The following is a 27,663-nucleotide window of genomic DNA, read 5'->3' on the forward strand; positions in this document are numbered from 1 at the left end:
ATTACAGCGAATATTTTGTCCAAGTATTCATTTGATTTCATAAACTGTGCCGAACATAAAACTATTCTACTTAATAGTTTTATTGCTTTCACTGTTCGATTTACAATTATGAATTGGTGCAGTACCACAAATAAAATTTTAAAAGGCACGGACATAGGTTAGCAAACCGCATTCTACCTCCAATGCAAAACAAAGCATTAGAAAAATTTAAAAAGAAATTAAAAAATAAACGCCTTAACAAATATTGAGTTGTTTTATTTATTTTATTTTATCGTATTATTTTATATAAATGAACTGGAATCCGTAAGCACCTAAATTTGTTTGGATGTATATGTTCTGCTCCTTTGCAAGACAATATCGTCTACCTATTAAAAAAAATGAAATGTCAGTCGACATTAGTATCACAGATTAAAAATAATTCTTACTACTGAAAAAAAGTACTATAATGAGCAGTCTGAACGTAGTTTACTGTGAACTTATTCATACAAATGCAAATTCCTTTACGCCATAGACAAGACTATATTTTTTTCATGGACGTAAAAATAAATAATACACACATTTGTACAGACAACTAGGCTGTCGGGGAGTCGTTTTTGTGCTAAGACGGCTTTAATATTTGAATATAGTTTTCATTTATTCATTACCAAACTTGTATGTTAATAATAGGGGTTTAAATATGAAATTGCCGATTTATTTTACTGGCCACTTTAAATTAAAATTAAACCTGTATGGTGTCCGATTTCAGAGTGAAACGTTTTTCACACGAAAAGTAAAACATGCTTAACTTAAAAAACATGATATTTGATTGTTCGACTTTCAATTGTTTTTACATTCAGCTTTTAACGTGAAGACAGATACAGCGAAAATCTGAGTACCTAATTTTCGAATACGAATTTCCACATGGAGTTAACGTAGCAGAAACTGTCAATGCTGTATTTGGAGAGGATACGGCATACGCAAATACGGCAAACGCCGGCAATACGGCAAATTACGACTTGAAGAAAGAACCACGAGGAAGACCAGTCACAAATGTAAATAACGTTGAATTGAAGGTAATGATGGAAGCCGATCCGTATCAAACTACCACGAAACGTCATGGTTTAATGTTAGCATACCCACAATATGACATATGGCGTTTGAATAATGACGACGGAACTCGCAGCAAAACAGCTTCACCGTTATTGCTCTATGATAACGCAACACCTCACACTGCTTGAGAAACAGTTTTACTACTACAAGACCTGCAGATATAAATTATCCATCATCCTACATATTCGTCGGACCTCGCCCCGACCGACTACCATTTTTTCCCGCAATTTGATTTTTTTTTGTATGGAAATAAAATTCCCAGGAAGTAGTACAAAAATCCCTTCACACAGCTGTGGAGTCCAGGTCTCCAGAGTTCTATCGCAAAGGTTTAAATGACCTTCCGATTACATGGCAGAAATGTATAGACAACAAGGGAAAAAACTTTGATTAAACAAATATATTTAATCTTAAAAAAAATTGTTTTAATTTTTCAGTGCGAAACGGCAATTTCATACTTTAACCCCTAATATATAACATCATTTTACGTTACTATTTATAATGTTTGTGAATTGTGCTGTTTACTGCTGTTTATCATCATCTAAAAGGGATAAAGAGAGAAGTTTCTTTCGATTTCCGAAAGATGAAACGAAATAAGTAAAAAAAAAAACTTGTCTGAGAGTCATTCAGTTACTGTTTTCTTCATTTATTTAGTGCAGAGTAATATATAATACAGATTTATTACCTATATCAATAATAAAATGCCAAGATAAAATGACAAGGGTTCTCGAATTTTCAATTTGATTTACCCATAAATATTACGTAGTAACTATACTTAATTATTATTAATAATAATAATAAATTTGGACACGCAATTTCAAATACCTTGGTTACGTTATTTAAAAGTACCTGTCCAAAATACAATTTATTACATAAAAAAAATGTTTTTTAAATAAATCTTCAATATTATTCTAGTTAGTGAATTAATGAGAAATTCGCGTTAGAAGTGTTGCCGCTCTGACCACGTAACGTACGAGAAAGTGATGGGTTACCCCGCCACTTCACATTTGCGCATGTGCGGATAGCGCTTTGCTGTATGTAGTAGTAGTAGTTAAATAACTTTCGACTGTTGTATGGAGTATCTGGGGTGTGACAAAAAGTAGCTCAAGTTGACTCGTTGTGGGACTAACTCGAGATTATATAACTCGATTCGCCCATCGCTCGCGACTCGACCGAACCGAGTTCGCTCGACTTCACAATAAGTAGCTCGATTTGACGCGTTGCGTTGTGGGAGTAACTCGAGTTAGAGATGGGCGTTGAATGGACGAACTAGTCGAATCAACCGTTCACGTCCAATCGACGTTTCTACGGGTCTACCGTTCTTCGGTTCACTAGTAGAATTCGTAGACGGCTAAACGGAGAGTCCACGCGTTAATCAACGCTCTGCGTCACGAGACGACGAAGTGTAAGTTGATATTTGAATATGTGCGACGAAGTAAGATAGGTCTGTTATGCTATTTATTATTGCAATAGTGCATTCAATAGGTATAGAAAAACTATGACGGTGTAGTTAATTCGCTAGGGCGAGAGAGAGGCGTTGCGCCCGTTGTGGCGCAATGCCCTTGAAGCTATCGGAATTAAACTCTATTGCAGTATGTTAAAAGCGTCGATAGCCGCGCTCATGTTAAACATTGGAAATAAATTAATTTCTAAAACAATAGTTCATATTCTCAAAAGTTACTTTAGTTGATTCAGTTAAACTCGTCTCACGAACGAAAACCAACTTAAGTTGAATGATCGACTAGTCGACGAATTTAACTAGTTGACCGACTAGTTGATCGTCGACGATGGACGGTTGCGTTTCGAACGGAAAACGCGTCGACGACCCATCTCTAACTCGAGTTAAATAACTCGACTCGCCCATCGCCATCCATAGTGCATGCATTCCGCTGACAAGGTAGGAAAAAACTGTCAAAATCGTAAAAAATTCAAACAGTCCAAAAATAGCGAGATTCTTGCTATTTTTGGACCGTTTGCAATACATTTTTATTCATTCGTACTTCGCTAAATATGCGTATTGTATATAGGCAAGACCGCATGCGCATTGTATTCTGATTCTGCTGTTTTCTCTGAAACAGCCCCTTTCAATGGCAATTAGAGTTCGTATCAATTAATATCGGTCTGTGATTCGTTGGTCCTTTCCTTCGAGTTCAAAATGAATGATTTACCAGAAAATAATAGTAATGTGGGACCTTCTGAGTTGGAAACCTTGGATTACCTTCACGGTGTGAAGTCTTCAACATGCTTGCTGTTGCCGACAACCCCCAGCCCCACACCTTTGGATTTTAAGCATCCCCTATCGGAAGAAATTGCTGAAGCACCATTTCTTTCTCTGAATAATGAACCTAACATGGGTAATATGCAGAACTCAGGTAAGAACCTATATTTATATTTTTCTATAATTTTTAAGCTTGATTGTTATTTTGATTTTTTCATGATTAGAGTAGAGTCATAGCGTCAATAGCGTCTTTGCCTTTAGCTAATAAAGTTATTGCATAAAGTATTTAATTTTAATAATGTGTTACAATAAAATATTGTATTTATCGTGTTCTTAGGTTTTCGCGATTGTTACACATAGAATGGCCCGAAACGTCGGTTTGTTTGAAAAAACAAATATACGCGATTTAAATCCGGAAAAATAGTTTCATTCCCTAAATATTGTATTATTATTTGATTTGGCCAACATGTCTTTTTTATATTAGAAAATTTTTGTTATAGTATTGAACTGTTGCTAGCTGAGGACACATTAACGTTAGTTATTGAATTAAAACCACTTTATTTTATTATGTTCATAAATTATTGCAGATGCATCAGCTGGTGATTCTAGTTCCTCTGGTGATTCAAGCTCAGTTGTACAAGATCCTGTCAGTGCTCAGTTGATAAATAATATTAGCATGCTGGACTATCAGACTCTTAGCAAGAATGGAGATCACATTATGGGAGAAGTAAGTTCATTACATTTACATATCGTCAGGGATAGTGCAATTATGCGTAACTAGGATTTGATTGTGAGTCTCCATTTCAGTAATTTAGTGGCCAGATCAAATCCGCGTAAATGTCATGGCAACCAAATTAGTGTGATTTACGGGAATGTATTGTTGTACTTACTGTGCAAAAATGAAAGACTTAGCTATTGAAATAACAAAGTAATAATGTGAAATCTCGCCTCTGTGAAATTTAGTTTGGTGCAGATATGCGCATTTTACATGGATGTACACTATCCCTGATGATGTTCTAATTTTAAATAAGTAAAAAGAAGTATCAAATGCTAAATGCTTAAATTGCTTTGGTAAAATGTTTTTTTTTATTGAGCACATTTATCATAGTGTCTACCTAACTATAATTTTATTATTGTTCTTTTTTTAATCAACCAATTGAAATGTTTATTTCAGGCTGAAGATTGCAAGCTAAATGGAAACCTTAATTTTCCTAATAGAAAACTTCCAGCTTTTGTCACTTGGAATTGGCCACTGATTAGAAAAATACTTCTTTGGATAGTCCTGTCTGGCTTGGTGGCTTGTTTGGGGGCTATTATTGCCATGATTGTCACTATTCCTAAAGAATGTAATCCGAACTTACCTTGGCACCAAGGAAAAGTGTTTTACGAAATATTTCCTGCTAGTTTTCGAGATTCTAACCATGATGGAACAGGAGATCTCAAAGGAATTATTAAGAAATTAGATTATATACATGAATTAGGAGCTTCTGCTATTCGTTTGAATTCCATTTTTGAAGCAAACAACTACCCAGAACAATATTACAATGTCACAAATTTAATGAGCATAGCTAAAGACATTGGGAATATTGAAGATTTTGAAAAATTAGTGAAAGCAGTAAAATCTAAAAATATGTCTCTGGTACTTGATATACCTGTATTGTCATTGGCGAATCTTGTTTCTGTTATCGATACAAATTACACAGTTTTATTTTCAAATGATGTTAGTGCAAAATACACTGACCAAACCTCAACAGCTTTAGCTTTCTGGTCACAGGTTCATAATGTTAATGGCTTTTACTTAAAAAATCTAGAAGAATTTGTTGATAATATCAACTTTGGCAGATCTCTACAACTTTGGAAGCAAATTATTGGGAATGGTAAAATATTAATTGTCAGTGAAGAATCATACAAAAAAGCTGTAGGCAAAAATCTTGATGTTTTACTTTCCCAAGTAGATCTCATTGATATTCACCTGAACTTGGAAAATGGCATAAATGGTTTAAAAGAACGTATTGACGAAGTTATAACTGGCACTCTTTGGAGTAAACCTCATTACCCCTGGGTGCATTGGAACATAGGCAACATCAACAGTGAAAGAATTTCAACAAAACATACAAATAACACCTTGGCATTAAGCGCATTGGAATTCATTTTACCTGGAACAGCCAGTATATTTTATGGAGATGAAATAGGGCTAGGAGGTCTACCTGTTCATGATGTGGAAGAAGATTTCCACGAGCATGAGCATATACACAACTTGGTACCTATGATGTTTTCTGGAAATGATAACAATGGAAACAAACTAATTTTGCCTTGGAATTCAAAATCTGTCCTGGAGCCAAAATATCACTTCCTGGAGGTTATGAGGCGATTTACTGAAGTGAGATTGAATACGCCAACGATTTATTTACGAGCCATCTTTAAGGATGGTAACATTTTGAAAAATACGGAGATTCGTAAAACTGAAGAGAATTTGGTAGTGATTGAGCGTTGGTACCCTCGCAGGAACACTTGTGTATTTGTGGGAAATCTTGGTAGCAAATCCATTACTACAGATTTGTCGTCAATGTTCTACGGCGGTACTGTGGTTGCAGGAACTAACTCTTCTCTCGTTGGGCAAGTACTCTACTTCGATCAGGTAACTTTTCCTCCTAATTCTGCTATAATATTAAAGCTAGAGAAGTAGGTAAATTTCCAAATACTAAACTGAATCAAATCATAAGACTATTGTATACCTACAAAGAAGGTATGGTATATTGTGAGTTACTTATGTCAGCCAAACTGTAAACGAGGTATCATCTTTGATGTTATTAGTGTTATCAAATATAGTAGGAATTTAATTATAAACAAGTTGTCTTCTAAATTCTTAAGCACCAACAACAGTGTGTTTTCTATTTCGTGATAAATAATATGTAGTTCGTATTCAATTTGAATCTTTCAGTATTTTGTGAGCCATAGTTCTAAGAACACTTCTAGTCTTCTATACCTACTTAGTCCCACATTTTCATAAGTAAATTAGTACCTATATTTAGTTTTAAATAAGTGTATAGTTTTTATCTTATTATGTGTATACACATACATGTGTGTGTTTGTGTATGTATACATATATATATTGTTGTATGCCTATTATTACTACCAAAGAGTGATTAAAATTGAATCTCGGATAAATTAAAATACTGTGTTATACATTCACGAAATTTTAATATACATTTGTACATATTACAACAATTATTATGTACTTAGTATATTATATTATTATGTACAATTTATGATGCAATCCAAAATAAATATTTCAAGAATTTACAATCTCATTATTTCATGAAGACTATTAAATTACGCCGTTATGCTGGGAAGAACAATTATTTCTTTGAAATAAATGCAGTTGAATATTTCTTTTATATGTTTTATCGAAACTATGTAAAAATATGCATTTTACATAGGTAAGCAGTTAAGTTGCGTATTTCTGTAGTAAGTAATTTTCTGTAAAAAATCCAGATATTTAATTGGTTTTCACAGTATAACGACTATATGACGACCAATATTATCTACAGAGTAATATCAAGACTCCAGGAATATTGCCAATGGTGATAATTTTACAAAAAAAAAACAATTATTTTCCAATTTTATTACGTTTTATCCACTACCTAATTTATAGCAGATCTTTCAGTTCACTCAATTTGTGATATACGTATGTCATGATATTTTATGAGTAATAAATAAGTGACGTAACGTAGATATTTATTTATAGTTACATTATGGATATTTTTTATTAGGAATCTACGAAACAATTTATCAGTAAAGTACATATTAGAACATAATCGTAAGAATATCTAATCTACGGAATGTGATTGTATGTATTAAATCGAGAAGAATAACAACAACTAATACAATAGGAAATGCAGACTTACTATAACAATCGAGGGCTTTAAGCTCAGTCTTTATTATGGCTAAATCGGTGGATGAAAGCTAATAGCACTGGAAGGATTCACAAATGATTCACAGTACAGTGTCTGTCATGAATTGGGTTGGATCTTTTTAGTTTTAGCTACACTTGGATGTATTACATAGGTGTTAGACATTGCTCTTGGAGTATGAGTTGCGGTACCCGGCAGTGCTGGAAGCTTATCAGTTGGGTTTCGCATTAAAATTTTTTTTTGAGACCCTGTTATATCCCTTTTAATATTACTTTCCTGTTTAATCTTAAGATCTATACTATCGGTGGTACTTTGGACAGACTTTGCACACTTTCGTTCACTTTCACAGTCACTAAACGTTTGTTTGCTCAACTTCGGCATACCGAAAGCTTTTGTTTGTTTTAGTAACGATCGATCATTACATAGTGCAGCTATAAGGGGCAAATCCAAATTTTTGCTTTTCTCTCTAAGAGTTTTTATATCTAAATCACAATTTGCGTCTTTCACTTTATTCACAACATTTGCATCATTATACACACAGTTTGAAGCTTTCAGTTCCTGAAGGTGAGATGGTAGTTTCTTCTTATGTTCGTAGGGTGGCGGCGGAGGTGGAGGCATTCTTCTCATTTTCACTGGTGGAGGATCCTTAGCGTTCAGTACGTTTTCGTGTGATCTAGCTCTTGTGAAACTTGAGATTTCTGACAATCGCGTAGGTATTGGAGGTCGTTCAAGGTTTGTAGAGTGGTTGCTGAGAGAGGTTCTGCTTGTTAACGAGTACCAACTAGTACGCGTACCAGGCAATTGAACGTATGAATCTGAAAGATTTTGAATTGACCCATACATCGAAGATGCTGATAGTGATGTAGATAGGTATGGCGTACTTCTGTATTGCAAGCTATTTTTGTGCATATTTGACACCCGTGATTCTGTTAACTTGTGATCAAGATAGTTTTGTTGTGAAATAGCTGGATCTTGTATGGGATAATAAACGTAGTCCACATCGCTATAGAGTTGTTGATGGAACATCGAATTATGTGGAGGTGGCGGTGGAGGCAACCGCGAAACAGGTGGTGGTGGTGGTAATCGCGTACGTCTGGGTGGTGGTGGTGGTGGAGGTAATTTCATCATTGCTACTAACACGTTTGCGTTTACTCCGTGATGTGTTGGTGGCAATTCTCTCGAGGGCGAAAGGCTACATATCCCTTGAGCCAATTTTGATCTTTCGGCTCTTCTACTAGACGCTTGGTGGCGTTTAGATTTTTGAAACCGATGTTCTAATACCATTGGACTAGCGAATGTTCTTTCACTTGAGGCATTAACCTCACCTGCTTCTGCTTTTAGAATTGTAATCATAGGTCTTGACGTTACTACTCTAGCAGCTACTTCTTCTTTGTCTCCCTGTTGCTTTAAAGGTAAAGACGATACTGCTGTTCCAGGATACGCCGGTGGTGCTTTAGTTGGGGTGGATAGTTGTGCCGAAAGCGTTTTATGATTATATTCATAAGGTGGTGGGGGTTTGTCATGAAACTTTGGCATTACAGATGTATTCTCATCAATATTAAGTATGTTCGGAAGAGACAGATTAAGCATTTTACGACTGTCTGTTCTGGTTGGTGGCGTTGGTGGACGATCAAAGAAAGAGTTGTCAGGATAATTGTCATCGGAAGGAGCTGTATCTTCGTAGCCTTGAAGATAACTGTCGCCTGAAAACGGTAAAGGTAGTCTAACATAATCCGACACAGAGTCTAGCGTGTCACTTACTGATTGACTTTTGGGATACACGCCGCGGCCGACGATTAAATCAGTTAATTCACTTGCACTCAGCAAATTTCGCGTATTGTCTGTAGGATCACTGCCATCACCGTGAAAAGAAACAGTGCTAACATTTGAATTGGTTCTTTCTCGGAACATATTCTCTTTCGCATGTTCTTCCTTTGGAAAATTAGTTGCTCCATCTACACAATCGGTACTAGGCCTAGATGTTTGTATTCTTAGCGTTCCAGTGCACTGACTAGTTCTCTCAGACTTATTTTTTAATATTGAAGATACACTATCAATTTCGGCAAGGTCATTTTCTGGAGATGGCTTATAACTGTCGTAATGTGACCCATTGTAATCAGTTCTACTACCATCAGACAGTGCATCGATTTTTGATCTTGCAGTCAGTTCCGAACTACCCATTGTGTATACGCCACTGGTTTCGCTAGAAGCAGCTATAGTCATAGGCTGACCTAGACCATCATATAATGCTGAGGCTGTGTCTTGAGAATACTCAATGTTAGTTCCAACCGTACTATTATCACTCAACATGGAATTTTGTGTGGTATGACTGAAGCCCAATTCCAGACTACTAGCATCGGACGCTCGACTCAATGTGTTTAGACCTGCTCGAGCCATAATAACTGTACTACACGATGATGAACATTGCGATCCAGTACATTTTAATTTATTTGGTCCTGGACTATCTGTAGAGATTTCAGTAATACTTTGATCGGGTAAAGAAATTGTTTCTTCTATTTGCATTCTTGAACTTTGTCCGATTTCAGTAGAGATATCGTTTTTAACAATAGTGTCAATTTCATCCAAATTCTTTTTGTTTCGTAATTTTGCTTTTTGCAACTGTAGCGATGAGGTTTTGGCGAAAGGTTTATTGTCATCAGGAGTATGCTGAATAAAATAAGCATTTGTGCAATCTAATAAATGAGCGAAAGCCAAACTTTCAGTAGACGGTGCCGGAGGTGAATCAATCATTATTTCCAATTCATCCTCAGATTGTACTCTGTCACTAACAATACCGGACGTAGTATTTGAACTTGTAGACGAAATGACTGATATTCTTTGTTCACTTTTATTTTGGATGTACTGCAGGTTAAGTGATTTTGGATAACCGTAACAAATTTTTCTTTCTTCTTCTTCTTTACTTAATATCTCCTTAAACTTAGGTGCGATCTTCATAGAGAACTGATGTGTTTCTTTGCATAGAGCGAAAAGATATTTACACTTTTCTTCACTTGACGAATATAAAGTGATTTTTCCATCTTCAGTCCGTATTTCAAACTTTTTCCGATCGAAACTTAATTTTCCGATGGAGGTCCATATGAAATTGGAAACAGGTCCATTATCAGGTAAGATTTTAATGCCTTTAGCTGTGACAAACAGCCAGATCGTCCCTGGATCCGGTTCCGATTTGTTTTGTTTCAAGCGATATCTATGAGAATTCATTGTATCAGGTAGAAGGCACACCTCACGTATAAACCTACTTTCTGCGTCGATTCGGGAGAGTCCACGATGTTCACGGTGACATGCTCGCATTGCAGCGGCCACCCAGTCACCTGTGAGCGACGTTGGAGCATAATCTTCCACTTTAAAGTAGTCCCGGTCTGCGTATCCGTCAGCGTCTCCATATTGCGCCTGCAATGCCAGCCCAGTTAACAGAAGAAGTACCTCAGCGGGTAATGTGTCTCTGCATCGGACATTATGACGTAATTGTAGGAAATAGAGATGGCGACCAACTTCATCGTGTAAAAGTAAGGGGCTCTCAACATGAAACTGAACCACGAGGTGCAATTCAAGGAGAGGCTTCCCGTTTGCGTCTAAGCCCTGAAACAGATGATTAAAGTTTGTTTAGTGTTTTTACAGTGTAGCATAAAATCAAACTATGTTATCAAAGTAGGTTCAACTTACATGAGTGTGGGATGACCTCCAGCTCTTTGGCGCATATTTGGAGAGTTTGCTTTCTAAGTCAACAAACAAGTACTCTCCATCTGCAAGTAAAATAGTTTGTATGAAGTTTTGAAAATATTGTATCGAGTCTAATTATTTTTTTCTGGTTGAAATTGCGTATAATTGTTTTTTCAAACAAACCAACGTTTCGGGCTCTTTACAGATTCCATGTTCACGGTGACATCTGTTTTGTTTAAGTAATATTTTTTTAAATTTGGGGATTACTCGCTGTATTAAAGAGCACGCACGCATACCTATAGCAGTAAACTCACAAAGGACAGTTTACTCTTCACATGCTTCCGATAATGTAGATAGAATTAAGATGCACCTATGTACTGGCAGAACATTGATTAGTCAAGAAGTACATTTCGGTTGTATAGGCAGAATGTTTCTGAGTAGGAACGCGACGCCGGCGCCGCCATAAATACGAGTAGGTACTTCTTGGGTGTTTGGGGGAGTAAGTACGATCAGGCTGACATTTTAGTTTAATATTTTAATTATAATTATGTAATTTAAGTGTATTGTTATTTAAATTAACTGCTACTGTCAAACTTTGTTTAGAATTTTGCTGTATAGAATGAACTCCGACGAAAGTATGCATAGACTTTCTGATTTGAAATAGATATTGTAAGTTGTATGCAGAAATGCGTACAAAGCTAACTGAAATGGCAATAAATATGTCTCCTTAGAATGACTAAACTCTTAAAACATAAACATAAACTATGCATCACGGGGAAGCAATTAATTTTGATACTCACTTTGCATTACGGCTAATCCGAAGAGGTCTGTGTCGGTCATGCCTTGTAGTTGAGCATGAGCATTGGCCAAAGCCTTCAGTTCTTTGACCTTCGCCTTGGCTTCGACGACGAAATGAAGCGGTTGAGGCTGGCCGGGCATGCGAAGGGATAGGAGGCGTGCGCCCGCACCGAGCGCGCGCGTCTCTCCACCCAGCGGCCCGCGAACCGAACACAGAGCGCGCATGTCGCATCTCGAGACCACTGTTACGTGCCCTGTAATACAATTACCATATATTTTTTTAAGAATTATTTTTACCATGCTGTAATTTTAGTTACACGATGCCATAACAATGTAATTTTATCTGATGCGCTCTCACAATATCAAGTCTCAGTCAGTTATTTATTTATTTCAAATATTTATTTCACTTAAATCTATGTACATAGGTACATTATAATAAGTTTTTATTAAGGAAGCAAACTGAAACAATTTCTAGTTATTTTATAATTAACAGATACTCAGAAGTACAGTATTGTTTTTAAGTTAAAAGTATAAGGAAGATCGTTTTATTCTACTTGCACTTGCATCCGCTGTACCTCCGTGTGCTTTCCTATAGCAGCGGGTACAGGAATGTCCGGATCTGCACCATCTGTGCATTCCACAACCTTTTTTTCGTCAATCTTCTTTTTGCTACCTGCTGCTTTAGAGCACTACATTGTTCGATGTTTGCATGCCATGCCTGCGTTTTTTTTTTCATAACAAAAGCGATGCAATCACCTCCATTTAGTTTATTTTATAAAAACGAACGTATCCATTGATTCTATACGTGGTGTCATTAAAAAAGCACAAATTTATAGATAAATAAATAGAGGAGATCAAACCAACATCTTTGTTTAGTACTTAACATACCATTTTTTATAGGAAAATTGTAAAAGGAATGTACTCCCAGTTTTTTGTATGGGAAGACAATTTTTTTAATTTAAACGAGGAACTGTGTGCACTTATTGCTCACACCCGTTTGGCAATCAACACTTTCAACATCAATATCAGGCACCGTAGTTGTCAAAATAAGATTTTAATTTTAAAATTTGTATCTTGATTTAAAAAAAATATTCTTTTATGGTTCGACTTAAGCCCACTAGATGGTAGTTCAGGTGTTCATAAGTAGGAATAAATATGTACCTATTCAATACGATTGTTGGAATGTAGCACCACAAGATCAGGTTCAAAAAAACTAGACGCGAATAAATTTCATCCCATCCGGTACCTCTGCGGCTCCTCAGCTCTTGATAGCCATAAGAACATGTTTTTTGTTTTAGTAAATGCGCGATACTTTGTGACGGCGCGGTTAGGAGTAGGGGGCGGGGGCAGACCGGTCGACGCGGGCGCAACGGGGGCGGGGGGGAGAGGCGCGGGCGGGGGGGGCGGGGGGTAGAGGCGCGGGCGGGGGGCGCTACGTAAGCGCGGTAGCAGCGGACGGCGACGCGAGGAATGCGGACGACCTTCAGATGCCGAGCGCCCCTCCCCCTATGCCAGCCGCATATTGCGTCCTCGCATACCTATGGACGTCGCGTCGTCGTCGTCGTCGCCTCCACCGCTTTTGACACTCACAAATTGTCAGGATAACAATGGAAGGAATTTGAAAGACAGGCGGTTTGTACGTACGCGTATTTATGTTTTGACTTGGCTAAAATAAATCAGCATTAACACGTTATGCATTATCAGTTGGTAACTACAGAGAGTTGTATTAAATAGTTTCAGTTATCCCATCCCATAATGCAACATTTAATTTTGTAATTTTAGTCGGTTTTAGAAATATATTTCGTTATAAGTGACGTGTCTACTTACATTCGCTTTGTGTAAATTCATCAACTTTCTACTTATGAGCAAAACCACGCGGGAGTTCACTCACATCCACTAAAACTTTATTAACGGACGAAAGTTGCAAGCAATATGCTTTGATTTCACCGTGAGCAATAACCAAACAATTTGGCATCTCAATAAACGACAGTAGCCCGTACGTTCGTTCGCCGCGGATATTATACGGGTTTTTAGCGCATACCACACTATTGACGTCATTATGTAGCTTATAGAGCGTTGCGGTTTTTCTAAAAACATCTTTCAACTATCTCTATTTGATATTGATCATAAAAGTTGTTGTCACTAATAAAATATTTTTTTTTAGTTATGTTTTATAACGTCACCTACATGAACCTAGAAATTAATATGCTGAATCTAGACCGCCAGCATTACTACCTTTTTTTTTTTTTTTTTTTTTTTTTAAGGTATTCCAATTAAAACTATTTCAGACTAGCTGTTTCGTAACAAATGTCATGCATCATAGCGAACACTTCGAAGAACTTGTAATCTAAATTGATAAGCCCTATATAATTTTTCGCACACACTCAACATTTTATGTTCTTTAAAAAGATACGTCGTCGTGGATGCATTTGTTTTGGTAATTATTGAATAGAAAATTTATCTTCCACAAATACATAATCATATATATATATATATATTATATTATATTATATATATCGTCCATCGTATTATTTATCTACTTGTTCAGTGTGCTATCGACGGAATGCGGTCGTGGTCGTTGCTGTTTATTGAGCTAATGAATCATTTATTTTATCAATATTAACACTTAGGGTAACTGAGATGTTCTACATATTTAGTAAAATGTTTTTTTGCGTATTACGTTTGTTTGCGGATTTCTAGTCATTCCACAACTCTACAAAGTTTATAATTTCACAAGAAACATAATGTCTTTCGTCAGATCCGGAATGCGCACTATTTAGACACCCAAAATAATTAATCTAATATTTTAGATGCAGCTACATGGTAAAAACACATTACTTAGAAAAAGACAAAATTATTTTTATGAAGACAAATTTATTAAATCCAACAAAACGATCCTCTCCTTATAGACGCTAGAGAATAATTACTTGATAATAGTAAAAAACGTCTCAAAAGTGTATTTTAGTTATAAGACAGAAATATTTAATTTAAGAGCAAATTAATTTACTTCAAGTCACAAAGCTACTCTAGATTCAACAAAATATTTATTAGTTATTAGAAATGTCCGATTTTGACTTGAAAAAGAAAAGAATGAAAAATTGAGCGGTACTTAATTATTTGACTGCCATCTAGCAGTGGCGCGATGGAACTAATTGCATGTTGAAGTTGTACTTGTTACAAGTGTAGTTTGATATCATGCTGAAACCAAATTTCTTAAATTTTGGCTACAAATAACACACTAACAACCTAGAGATACTACGTATTGTTTCTTTGGATAAATGACTGTTTATGATTTTTATGATTACAAGCATAAGTATAAGTAATCGTTACCGCGTGTGCCTTTGGCGACATGTCACGACAACATTGACTATGAAAACATGAAAACGCAACGAAATGTTGCTTTAAAAATATACTCTAGAATTTAGAATATTAATCTGAATAGCAAACTATTTATTTTTATGTTTAAGAATATATTTTCTTATTATACACCCAAGAAATTTTGAATTCATTTAAGATTATTTAAATTTGATGTAAAAATTTCTTGATTTAAGTAATGTCCAATTAATTGATTAGAAATGAAATAAAATCTTGAAGTGAAGGTATTTGTCTAAAAGTTAGAATAAAGTTAAGAGTAAAATTGTATTAGAAAAAGATAAGCAGTATTTTTGTAATGACAATATTTTATTACTTTTAATAAATATTTTTTCAGAATTAGCAAATATTTTGAGAAATTGCTCTTTCTTATTAGTAGAATTCCTTTTTTTCTGTGTACAAACAGACTACTGTATACCTATCTCTATCTGTCTTTGTAATAAGAGTTGGTATCTAGGTGTATTACTGTACACATAATGGGAAGTAGGTAAGTGTGGGGGGAATCGCCGAGTGCAAACATCGTAATATTTCTTTATTTTCCCATCCAATGTAAAAAAACCGAAAATTCCTAATTGGTAAAGAATAAAATTAGGAATCTTAATACATAAATTAACGAATGTACCTAAGTATATACTTAGCCACAGATTAAGCTGTACGTTGAAACTGTCTTGATCCACCCAGATGAACCAGACGGATGGATGATACACGGATCAATTTTCTATAAAAATTTTTGACACATTAACTTTTGCTATGGCCTACCTATCAAGATAATAGCAAAACATTTTTTTACCGTAGGTTCTTGAGACAATACGAATCACAGCAAATTATAATTGCTTTTAGTAACTGGCATCTATCGCATAATGATAATAAATTAACGAGTAAATTATCGATGTATGTAATAGATGTATTTGTGACCGAGTAAGTCTTAGAATTGGAGTAGTAATAGAAGCACCGAAAACAAAATTAATAATCTCAGTACAGAGAGTTAAAAAAACCGACCTCAAAAGTACGTGGAATTGCATCTATTTGCTAAGTTTTACTGAAATCGATTACCGGAAAGTGCGCCGGATTCATCCCCTAGTTCGTCACTATACGGAACTTGACACAGGAGATAATAAAGATCGGTTCTCACTGCTCAAAGTATATTGAGAGAGAAAAACGCCTTGAATTGGAGAATAGCAAAATCAACCATTAAAATAATTGCTCCTTATAATAAAATTTAGGCGCTATTTATAAAAATGAAACTTCATGCGTGAACAGCCACCCTTAGAGGTGGATGATTTTCTTCAAAATTAAATGGGACTACTATGGAGGTACCCTCTTTCCAACAAAAAAGAATCATCAAAATCGATTCACAAATGGCGGAGTTTTCGCGTAACATACATACCAAAAAAAACATACAGTCGAATTGAAAACCTCCTCCTTTTTTGAAGTCGGTTAAAAATGACCTTTTTTTAAAATATTAATATCACTATGTTATTTACTAAGCTACCAAAAACTTTTATGCAAATAAAATACGGAATCAACAGAATGAAATACTGAAAGTTCCGAAAAATCTTGCTGATATAACACTACTATACTACTACCAAATTAATTTATATTTTGCCGAAATTATTATAAGCCATTTTTATTGTAAATCATCTATTATTATAAACTTAAAGCTCTCTTATATATTTCATAAACTTTAGTACTTGTTAAACCATTCCATCGTACGAAAATACTATTAGGAATGACAATATCAACTCATACGAAATATAAAAATTTTTATATAATTTTTTTAAATTGCTTGTTATCAAATTTTGTAATTTTTTTTAATTTTATACATATATTTTTTTCTGCGCCTGGTGGTAAGCGACACGCCTATCCATATCAGTTGCAGTGTTACTTACAGCTTTAAATCGCAAAGATCTTAATGGCACTGCCTCTGCGCCCGTGTCACCCTGAGACATAAATTGATACGTACCATGTGCCTGTAATTTCACCAGCACCATTACCTTTCCAAACCGGAATACAGTAATGCTTAAATTATTGCTTAGCAGCAGAAATAGGCGAGGTGGCAGTACTTCCCTGGACGTACTTTTTCACAAGGAACTCTACTGCTACTGACTTTGGATTAAAGAAATATTCTTAAAAATATATAATTTGAAAGTGGAAGGAGGCGGTTAAAAATGGGTTGTTGTAAGGGAAATTAATTTCAGTCCTAAACGACTTCCTCGTTTATATAAAACAGTAACTACGAAAATTTAATGTGGTGGCGACTTCTAACCTATATCGATCATATTCGTTTCTGCCCAGAAAGACTACCACGTTTATAAAAAAAATTTGAAACTGATAGCATTGTAGTGTAACTCGATAAAAAAAAATGTCAAGATGGCGTCGCATTTGAACCTCGCATTGACGGCCGAACGGTATTAATTGTTTTCATTAAAATTGAGAGTTAAAAAAGTAAATCTATAACGAGTAACATAAATTAAGTTGGTTGTTAGTGTGGTAAAAACGTTTTTACAGAATATGTATTTTCGGTAGTTAGTATTTCTTTCAGAAGATTAAAATCATTAAGCTTCATAGAATTGTAATTTGAACAAGCTCTTGATTTTTTGCTAAATATGATTAGGTAATTTATATTAATAGTAACTCATTTTAAGGCAACTTCATTACTATGATAACCTCATTTCGCTGTTTTCAATATCAGTGTAATTTGTTTTTCGGAACCTTTAGATAATTTCCCTTAAAATTGTATTACTGGTTTGCCCATTTTTCCCAAGTTAATTTTGTTGTTTGTGTTTTATTGTTCACCTAAATTAACCATCATATCAAAGCGTTTTCACTTAACTGCTCTTCATAAACTACTAATTTTATAATACGTCTCATAGCTGTTATCATTGTTGTTGCCTGTTTCTTGTAGGTAATTGTTTTAAAATGTTCTCTACGTAGAAGGAAGAACAATCTAACTACATTTGATACGTACTAACGTACATTGTTGGCGTAGGTATTTCGTTTACGTAAGCCTTTCTTAGGCAGGTATAATACGTATATAGGTATACGTATTATACCTGCTTAAGAATTATTCAGTAGGTACTAAATAATAGTCAGCACCTACTAATGGTACCAATATAAATACAATGTATACGTAATCCCTAGTGCCATCATATCATATACATTACCTGTATTTAGTATGGTATGTCAATTACATAAATACAAATTTTCTATTTGCTGTAAGTAGAAGTATACTATACGGGCATAGACCCTAAATTTATGTATTTAGTAGAAATGATTCATGGAAATGTAGATATCTGAGGTGTTTCGCAAAGGAAGTCGTATTTTGGCCATTTCCTATCAATGTAAATATTATGGTTTTCTCTTTACCTACTTGTCTACACTTTGTCTATTTTTTCAGTCCCTACGTAGTTCATGTATTTGTACAAAACAAATTTCGTACGTAAGTAGGTACATGTATAACATACACTCTTATGTATTCAAATTACTTTTATGTTTTTTTTACTATAAGGTATCTAATTGATACAACGTACGTAGTTACCTACTACAGTAACAGCAATCGTGTTACAATAATGCATCGGCATGTAGTTGTAATGCAAGGCGACTCGGTACCAATGCGAACTTGGTGAGCATGGCCGTGCTGGTGCTCTAGAGGAAGGACATGCGGGCGCAGGGTCAGCGGCCGCAGTGTGGTCGGCGCGGGCGCGCGGAATTCGAGCTATGCGTATGAAATGAAAGTGGCCGCATCGTGAAAGCGCGCGCATCCACAGTAGTCGTCCGAAGCGTCTTTGACGTCCACGACTCACTCACCATGAATAGACAAATCCAATGTTGCTAAACTCAGTAAACAATATTATACTCCGTCGTTAACCGCATCCATTAGCACTTCACTTCACTTCGGTCTGCGATCACGCGTATGGAGCGGCTAAGTGACGTGATCGACGCCGGGGCGCACAAACTTCGTGAGCGCAATGGAACGACTGAGGCGAAGCGGGCGCGTGGGTCGGTCGGCGAAGGCACGCGCGGGGCGCACCGCGACTTCGGCTCTGTGGAATGCGGCAAGATAGTGGCGCGCGAGCGAGTACCAGTCGAGGCCCGCTGTAGGCTGGAGCCTCCGTAGGTACGCGACTCGACGGCGTCGCGCGGACGGAATGCGCGCGGTCAACCTCTGCCCATTAAAATAAATACAATTTCCAAACGCTCCGAGGCCCTGATGACCCGGCTATGAGCACCTCTAATCTTTTGTTTGGCTTACAGTTAAGTTGATATCTAGTTCAACATCAACATTCTATAGATATAGCTACCCTTGTTAATGACGTCAAATATTATTTTACAGCAGCAGAATCAAAAAGATTTAATTAATTGAAGGTTCACCTGTGTAACTGTTCTTAAACAGGGTGGCCCATTTACAGTGGTCGATAAATTGTTTTTTAGATAGAGGACATTGGAATGAATGACCCACTTAAAATAAACATTAGTTCCGCGGAAAACAATAGTTTAGAATGTTGGTAGGTCAATGGTTTAGAAGTTATGTTTTTAAATGTTATTTTTGAAAATTTTCTATTCTAGTCACTAAAACCACTGTAGTTTGAAAATTATTCCACAAAATTAATTGAAATTTGGTATGGACGTAGTGTGACCATGTAACTAGCATGCAATGAGCCATTTTTGTATTTGTTCTTTGCGCCATTATTTTAGATATTTAGGAGATTTTTTATTTGTTCATGAACAAAATGTTAATTTTCGAAAAATTTCTGACTGAAAAATGTACGATCATAATATGCTAATGGCCCTAAAAAGTACCTTAAGATGTAGGGATTGTTTACAAATACAATTGTATTATTGCAACTGTTGTAATAACATCTTCATAAATTGTACATACTTATGCAAACTAGAACCAACCCACAAAATGTCTATTTCGAGATAATTAAATTTTTGAGAAAACAGTGAGAAGAAATAAATAGGTAAGTTATTTGAGACAACGTGACTTATGTGTAGCATTGAGAATGATATGTGTATAAAGCTATAAGTTCTTTCTCACTGATAGAAATAGAACGCATATTTCTCGATATGGTGGTAAAAAGATAGTTATACAGTACGCGGATAGGTTCCAAAGCAAAGAATCAAATATGAGAAGACCTGAATGTGGAAAATATGAAGAGAGTGATCATCGGCCTGCAAAAACTATAATATATGGAGGGAATATTTGTGCATTTTTATGAGGTACACCCTGGTCAATTTCCGCCGAAAGTAAAAAGTGTTCGAATTCAAAATGGCGGTCAAAGAAAAATTTGCTTCGATCCGGCTGAAACTTGGCATGCGGGGGTGTTTCGGTGTTCTTAATCATAATTTGGGGTCAAAAGTTTATTTCCGCCATTTTTAAATATGGCTGCCATATAGGCGTTTTTTTTTTGTTAATAATAGCTGCCGAAACAGTTGCTCTGATTCGGCTGAAAATTGGCATGTGTGGAGGCCTCTATAAGATTATAATTTAAAAAACTTGTTGTTCGCTATTTTCAAATATGGCCGCCATAAAGCGTTCGTTGGCGGCAGAAAATAAATTGCTCTGATCTCTTTGAAAATTGGCATGTGGGTGTCTCTAGGAGTGCTTGATAATAATTTGTGGTCATAATTGGTTTTTCACCATTTTCAAACATGGCCGTCATACAAGCGTTTTTGGGCGGCAGAAAAAAGTTTGTTCTGATCTCTTTGAAAATTGGCATGTGGGGGGTCTCTATAGGTATTTGATAATAATTTACGCTCAAAATGTATTTTTTCGATATGGCTGCCATGCAAACTTTTTTAGCGGCAGATAAAAATTTGCTCTAATTCGACTGAAAATCGGCATTTCGGCGTCTCTACGAGTGTTTAATAGGAATTTGCGGTCAAAATTTCTTTTTCGTCATTTTTCAATATGGCTACCATACAAACTTTTTTGCCGGTAGATAAAAAATTTCTTCTAATTCGACTGACAATGGCATGACTTCAATCATAATTTGTCTTAAAAATTTTATTTCCGCCGGTTTTCGATATAGACACCATACACGCGTTCTTTTTTTTTATGTAAATGGCTGTTGAAAAAACTTGCTTTGCTTGGTCCGATAACAATTAGTGGTCAAAATATATTTTTGCAATTTTTTTAAATATGGCCGCCATTAAAGGACTATTTTTTTTTAAAAAAACAGAAGTGCCGAGGCCATAGGTCGAGGCCGGCGGAGGGCGAAGCCCGAAGCGTCCGCACGCCATCGTACGGAGGTAATATACGGAGGCGTAACAAATTACGAATACAAGATCTCTCAACTGTAAAAATGTAAGGCATGCTTCCCGATGTAGTGGAAATGAGATGAGATTCTTATAATAGCGTTGTTGTATCTCGACCGTCTCTCTGTTAGTTTCCTTTTTTTGGACGCTATGCCAAAGAGAAGTATTTAGGGGTGAAAAACATCCGAACAAACTTTTGCCGAATTTTCCAACTTAGAAATGTTCGTTTCTTATATTGGCCCAATCGAACCTCCTCATCATGCACCTATGGTACTAACCGCTATGCCATCGAAGAGCATGAGCATACTCCGTAATCTGAACCCGACCACGCGCCGCAGGCCGAGCCCGACCCCACCGTAGTGGGGTACAGGGCTCGTTATATTATATAGCAATCAATAGAAAACATTATGTATCTTTTTATTTAGTTAACGACAACCGAGTTCTAGTTTTTGTAATGAAAACGCTGGTAAAGAACACGTCTGGTGTTCTACCTAAATACATAACTCAATTTCACTCGAGGAGGGTTGGTTCTTGTTTGCATAACTATGTCCAATTGACGTGACGTGCACCGAGTCACTAAAAAAAATTGATAATTGTTCATAATGGTTATTCGAACAATTTCAACTAAATTTTTCAAAGGAATACATAAGCTCAACTCCGATTTACCTTAATTATTATCAAGCCAATATCTAATAGCCATAATGTACACGAAAAGAAAATGTTTAAAAACACCTACAATTTTAGCCCTTCTGACATAGAGAACTTTCATTGTTTTATCTACGTGTTATAAACAGAATGAAAATATGACATCGCACATTGAAACCAATACTGTCACTATGCACAAAATCAACTTTCGGGAAATGGCGATAGAAATTTCTGAAAATAAGTCAGGATAATATTTTTTTATTGAAAGAAGTTATACGTGACCTAATGTTTTTATATTATGTCTTGGAGTATGGCCTTTCTATTAATTAACTTTTGTCAAATTATATTGAGTTTCTATTAATATTTTGATAGTTTTAAAAAGAAATTCTGTTTAGTGTCACTATTCCATTTCAAATATTTCGTTAACTGTTTGCAGTAAATGAATGAACTGACACTATCTTAGTACATTTTTGGAAATTAAAATAATGAATTAATGAATTATTAAAGTAATTTACTGGTTTTTAAAGTAATGGTTTATTCTTATTAACTAGGTAAAAAAAATGGTACAAAAGTACAGAAACACAATTGTTTGAGACTAAACTAACAATCTAAACAAAAATCAATCTAAAATAACTAAACAAGAACGTACAATCACTGCAGCGTAGTGTATCGTATAAGTCTTGTATAAAAAAGCAATTTGAATTCTCCGAATTTTCTCACAATTTTGTATAACCTTTTATTAAAAACTTATCATGATGTATCACTTGAGATCAGTGTATTTACCAAAATCTTATATATTAAAAAAATCTTCAAAAATACAAAATCAACAATATTAGAAGTAATGTTTACGACTAATTTAAGCTAGCTAATAAAATAAACATAAAATAGCATTAACATAACTAAACAAAACTGCAAAAACTTTTATTCAACATCAAGTAAAAATCTTATATAAAAGTAAAAAACAGTAATTTTGATACGCATATGCATATTTCGATGGCCCCCCTTTGTCCTTCGACTTCGTTCCAAAAGTAACACTCTACATCTTTCGTACCAAGCTCAAACATTGTAAAATTATAGCAATTCAGTTTTGATTTATAATAGAACACCAATACATTGCCGTGAGGGACTGGCAAGACAGCTTGTTACTCATTGGTGGCAACTATATATTTTGGGCTACATAATTCTTAATCTGCAGATTTTTCTTTCCTGGCTTCTTCTTTTTCGATCAGATGTGTTAAGTATTTTTCTTGTACACATAGTTCGCACTGATCCTTTTTGAGAGTAAAGAAGCTGATTTTTAATTCATTTTTAAAAATTAGACGATAAGTGTGTATAATACAAACGGTAAATCTTCCTTTTCGCATTCTTCTACGTAATCATTATACAAATAGATTAAATTTTTTCCCCCATCTATGAATTCCCTAGACGTTTGGTTTCGCAAGTAGTGACTCTCAATTCTTGGTATTCTGTTAATATGATTCCATACTTCAGCTAGTAAACCTGCGGAAATTTGACCATGATTGCAAACGTTTAGCTTGCTTCGTTTTTCCGGCTCTAACATACCATTTCCTTGTTTCTTCTCTATTACTGTTCTTATTGGCCTGTCGTTGATACCAAGTGTACTTTTGAAAAACATCTTACGTACTCGAATTTTTTTGCAATCTATTTCTAAATAAAATGCATGTTTCGGTTTTCTTGTATTATCTTTTTCCTTGCACTGGTGTTTCGGTTGTATAGACGTCATATGACTGTTTATAAAATCTCTCTGACGTGATAATAATCCCATTGCCCAATAATCACCAAAGATCTTTTTACGCTGCACTTCGTTGATTTTTTCGCTATATTTCAAACGACAATGGTCACCGCAAGGTCTGCCCATTATTGTTGCTTCTACTAACTTTCCTTTTGTAGAAGTATATTTCAAACCGGAGTCGCTCAGAGTTTTAATAATTATTTTCTTATTTTGAGTCTCGGCGTCGTCGTCGTATTGGTTCTTGATACTGAGTTAAAATAGATGGAGAGTATGGAGACTCAAGTTTCAAGGGCTATCGCTGTTCATTATAGGAGTAGTGTTGGTGTCTTCATTTGTGGAACTTTCGCTAAGATATAGATCGGAATGTAAAAATGAAACAATGGTAGCAGAATCTTGGTCTGTTGTGCGATTTTGATTTAAATCTGATGTAACATTATGCTTGATAGGTGAACATTTTCTACCCAAATCTCTTGATTCAGATTTTGATGAAGGAGGGCTGACGTTGGAAGGTTCTTTAAGCTTTGGTAAAGAAGGAATTTCTTCTCCTGAAGAAGAATCGCTTAAATTGCTGGGGTGTTTAAAAATTCTAGGCTAGATGGGTGGCAACATGTTTCAAGAAAGACCTGCCGTTGCTGAAACAACTTTTGAATTTGCTTTTAAAGATGATACCCCATCGTCCAAAACGGATTCAGAACTTACTGAAGGGGGCCTTAGCTTTGAGGACATGTTAACTTCAGATTATGTTTTAGAATCACGCATTATCGGAGCAATCTTTTTCGATCTTTCCGATGACTTTTCAGAATCTGATGATGAAGAACGAGATTTTATGTTTGAGTCACCACGCTTAACTGATGAAGATTGTTCAGAATCTTTGTCTTCCGAAGTGGAATCAGAATATGACGAAGAGATGGAGCTAGATAAATATTCAGGTTTCGTATTTGGGTCGACACGTTCCTGATAAGGATTTTGCACAATCTTCACGTTCCTTTAAAGAAGAACGAGAACTGCTTTTTGCAGACAGTTGTTGTAAATTAGAAAAATATGTTTGTTGGTCTGGGAAAATTACCGAATTTTCATACATTGAAATATTAGTTTAGCACGTTTAGCGGGTATTTCATCTTCGTTAGAAAAAGACTCCGATGGAACATAATCTTGATCATCGTCTGAAGCTGGAGAAAAGTCTTCATCATGGCTACTTTATGATTCCCAAGAACAGGTGGATTGACGTTCAAGAACAAGTCGGTTGACGTCTTCTTTTGTAGAAGTTAATTTAGATGGTTCTTTCATGGTAAAATTAAGTAATTCGCATTTGTTTTTTGGTGGAGATAAAGTTGTGCTACGCGTATTATCGTTAGGATATTTATTTTCCTTCTCAGGTGAAGCCGAGTTTCGCAGGTTATTTTCAATTGATTTGTCCTGCCGACTTAATCTTAACATCTTCAGCGTTCTTGAATTTGGCAACATCATTTTGGCAATCTAAAAAAAAAGTACTTAAGTAACTAGGCAAATTTAAGAGTTCCAAATGGCAAACATTTTATAACTAAAATACAAAACCCACTGTACCTTAGTTGTCCATCTTGACGTCCAAATATTGGTTCTGTTCGGAAACCTTAAGTTAAAATAAATTTATTCATGTTGGAGAATATTATTTACAATTTTAGACAATCAGTACATATCGTGGTCGAGAATAATGTTGCGGGTATGGATAACAATATAATCAATAATGCTTCAATGTGTGTCGTATCACTCGAATAATATTGATAGTGTAATGCGCTCCATTTTGTTTCTTAAACTTACGTTTGTGTTTTTCTTTAATTTCTCGTTTTAATAGTATTAAGATTAATGAAACATACAAAAAGTGAGGAAGACTTTAGTAATAAAATGACAATACCAATTTATTAATTTTAAAATTATCTCAGTTCAGTAAACTCAAAAACGGCGCTAATAACAACGTGACTGTATTTCCTAAGAGTATTTACGATTTTCGTTTCAAATTAAGGCAAAAATGGGATTATCTGTATAATGTCACTATTCCAGTTAAAATATTAAAATATTTGTGATTGGCATAAATCATTAGAGACACTAAATACTTAAAGACGGCATTCCACTTACAATCTGTTTACTTACCTCATAATCTTAAGGCAATAACGTTTTTATCCTAATAGTGACACTCTTGCGCAGAGGGACTATACCACCATGATTGACAGCCACGTCACTACTGAGATAATGTCGGTAAAGCAGTTACGAAGCGCGCGCATTGCGTCGAAGGTAGTAGTGACATTAGTACCTTCTAGCGAAAACAAAGAAGACTTTTGACATGGGTGTTTGTGCATTGGACGTAGCTTTACCACATGAGAAGCATAGCGCGAAATTTGAAAAAACGAATTTTCGTTTAGTGACGGGTTTCAGTGTGCGACATGATTTAAGTAATTAATAGATTCAGGCGTTACTTTGCGGATGTCCGTTTTTAATGGGATGATTTGCTACTAGGAAGTAAAATCGTAAAGAATATCAATCGATACCGTTGGATAGCTGTAGTAGGCCCAAGTGACAATAATTTGATTGAAATATTTACAATATCTAATCAATTATTTTTGGAGTCGGTGCCAGCCATGGCAATTTTACAAACTTACTGTTTAGCAAGAATCCATTAAGGTAGGTATTTCCTTGTTTTTCTTTCCTTGGATTTTTTTGTACTTCTTTGTTTTTATTTCCTTTGGTTTTTTTGCTTTATCCTTTCAATTTTTTGTCTATCTATCCGAGAACCTTTGATGTGTAGCAGTTCAACAATCACACTGTACATGCCTATAAAATTGGAGGATTTACCTCGATTTCCTTGGGATCCTGTCATCAGATCCTCATCAGATTCTGTCTTTTGTGACAATGGGAGTACCTCGAGAGTGCACCCTTTTAAACAATTTAAGAATTTTCAAAATCGGTCCACTATTGACGAAGAAATCGGGGAACACACTGTACATGCCTGTATAATTTGAGGATTTCGCTCGATTTCCATGAGATCCCCTCATCAAATTCTGACTTTGTGACAATGGAACCATCTACAGGTACAGCACCAAAGAGACCAGCTACAGATAGTGGTAGATGGATTCGACCAAAGCAGCAGCGCATTTGAAGAAACTCTTGCGCGCATTTCTTCTTTAGAATGTGACCTACTCGACGCATACAGTCAAATAACTATAAGGGATCAAGCAAGGGACGAACTACAGTCAACACAGTCGCTGTCCTTATTTGATGAGCTGGTCCGCAGTGCTCCCACAATGGTCTGTGCTGTACCACCCTCCTATTCTGAACCAATAACCATTGATCTGACTTGTGAAAGTCACTCATTTAATTCAACAGCTTTAACTTTAAATTATAGTAAAAAAAGTAAAAAAATGTTAAAATTAATAAATACATTTCCAGCACAAACAAATTAATAAAGAAAAATGCAGCATTTTGTAAAAAATATATCATTAAGTAAAGAACGTCAGAGTTTGTTGAATTAATTGAGTGATTGTACTCAAAATCTTGAGAAAAATAAGCTAAGGTGTGAATGTGACACACAGCGCCTCCAGGCAGAATAACATAGTGTAACAAATTCATTAGGATTAATAACAAAGACATATGAAACTGCTCAACAGAAGATTATGGAGCATACACAGGCTATGGATATTTATTAGATTTATGTAAATATAATAATGACAGATTTGAGTCTTTAACGAATAATCAAGTTTGCAATTGCAAAAAAACAAAAACACAATCCTCCCTGTCTGTGTGTATCACTTATCCCTCCTTATTGTTATTGCAGGAATCTTGTTTAAAATCTAAAAATACCTCCTTGTCAATAACTAGGTCAAATGAAATTCAAAAAATATTATTTGTATGGTGATGAAATGGGTAAAAATATAGGTTTGCAACTTAACCGCCTAGGAATAAAATTA

At 35.4% G+C, this 27,663-nt stretch overlaps 2 protein-coding genes across 5 annotated transcripts; one reads left to right on the top strand and one right to left on the bottom strand.

Moving 5' to 3' along the window:
• The first annotated feature begins 2,942 nt into the window (after window positions 1-2,942).
• Window positions 2,943-6,583, top strand: LOC113226900 (neutral and basic amino acid transport protein rBAT-like). Its single transcript, XM_026459698.1, has 3 exons — window positions 2,943-3,458; window positions 3,892-4,031; window positions 4,479-6,583. Exons 1-3 carry the CDS (start codon window positions 3,242-3,244, stop codon window positions 5,988-5,990), a joined length of 1,869 nt encoding a protein of 622 aa, XP_026315483.1. The 5' UTR covers window positions 2,943-3,241; the 3' UTR covers window positions 5,991-6,583.
• A 77-nt stretch (window positions 6,584-6,660) lies between these two features.
• On the bottom strand, window positions 6,661-25,912 carry LOC113226861 (protein expanded). Of its 4 annotated transcripts, XM_026459646.1 has the most exons (5): window positions 18,608-18,781; window positions 11,700-11,951; window positions 10,903-10,982; window positions 9,684-10,818; window positions 6,662-9,059 (listed from the first exon to the last, which is right to left on the bottom strand). In XM_026459646.1, the coding sequence occupies exons 1-5, from the start codon at window positions 18,648-18,650 to the stop codon at window positions 7,318-7,320; spliced, it is 3,252 nt and encodes a 1,083-aa protein (XP_026315431.1). In that variant the 5' UTR covers window positions 18,651-18,781; the 3' UTR covers window positions 6,662-7,317. The 4 variants fall into 4 exon arrangements, with proteins under 4 accessions (XP_026315430.1, XP_026315429.1, XP_026315428.1 ...); XM_026459645.1 differs by lacking the exon at window positions 18,608-18,781 and adding an exon at window positions 25,853-25,912 and having other exon boundaries at window positions 6,661-10,818; XM_026459644.1 differs by lacking the exon at window positions 18,608-18,781 and adding an exon at window positions 18,877-19,122 and having other exon boundaries at window positions 6,661-10,818.
• Between the last annotated feature and the right edge of the window lie 1,751 nt (window positions 25,913-27,663).

The sequence above is a fragment of the Hyposmocoma kahamanoa genome, unplaced genomic scaffold (assembly GCF_003589595.1).
Source record: "Hyposmocoma kahamanoa isolate Upper Pololo Valley unplaced genomic scaffold, ASM358959v1 202, whole genome shotgun sequence".
Lineage (NCBI taxonomy): Eukaryota > Metazoa > Arthropoda > Insecta > Lepidoptera > Cosmopterigidae > Hyposmocoma > Hyposmocoma kahamanoa.

What these genes read in the sequence shown, in the direction of transcription:
- LOC113226861 (XM_026459643.1), bottom strand. Translation starts at nt 18,650, where the DNA reads ATGCCGATGCATTATTGTAACACGATTGCTGTTACTGTAGTAG. An exon ending in GATTGCTGTTACTGTAGTAG is followed by an intron (nt 11,952 to 18,607) that starts GTAACTACGTAC and finishes ATTGTATTACAG; the next exon opens with GGCACGTAACAGTGGTCTCG. An exon ending in GGAGGTCATCCCACACTCAT is followed by an intron (nt 10,819 to 10,902) that starts GTAAGTTGAACC and finishes CATCTGTTTCAG; the next exon opens with GGCTTAGACGCAAACGGGAA.
- LOC113226900 (XM_026459698.1), top strand. Translation starts at nt 3,242, where the DNA reads ATGAATGATTTACCAGAAAATAATAGTAATGTGGGACCTTCTGAGTTG. An exon ending in GGGTAATATGCAGAACTCAG is followed by an intron (nt 3,459 to 3,891) that starts GTAAGAACCTAT and finishes AAATTATTGCAG; the next exon opens with ATGCATCAGCTGGTGATTCT. An exon ending in GAGATCACATTATGGGAGAA is followed by an intron (nt 4,032 to 4,478) that starts GTAAGTTCATTA and finishes TGTTTATTTCAG; the next exon opens with GCTGAAGATTGCAAGCTAAA.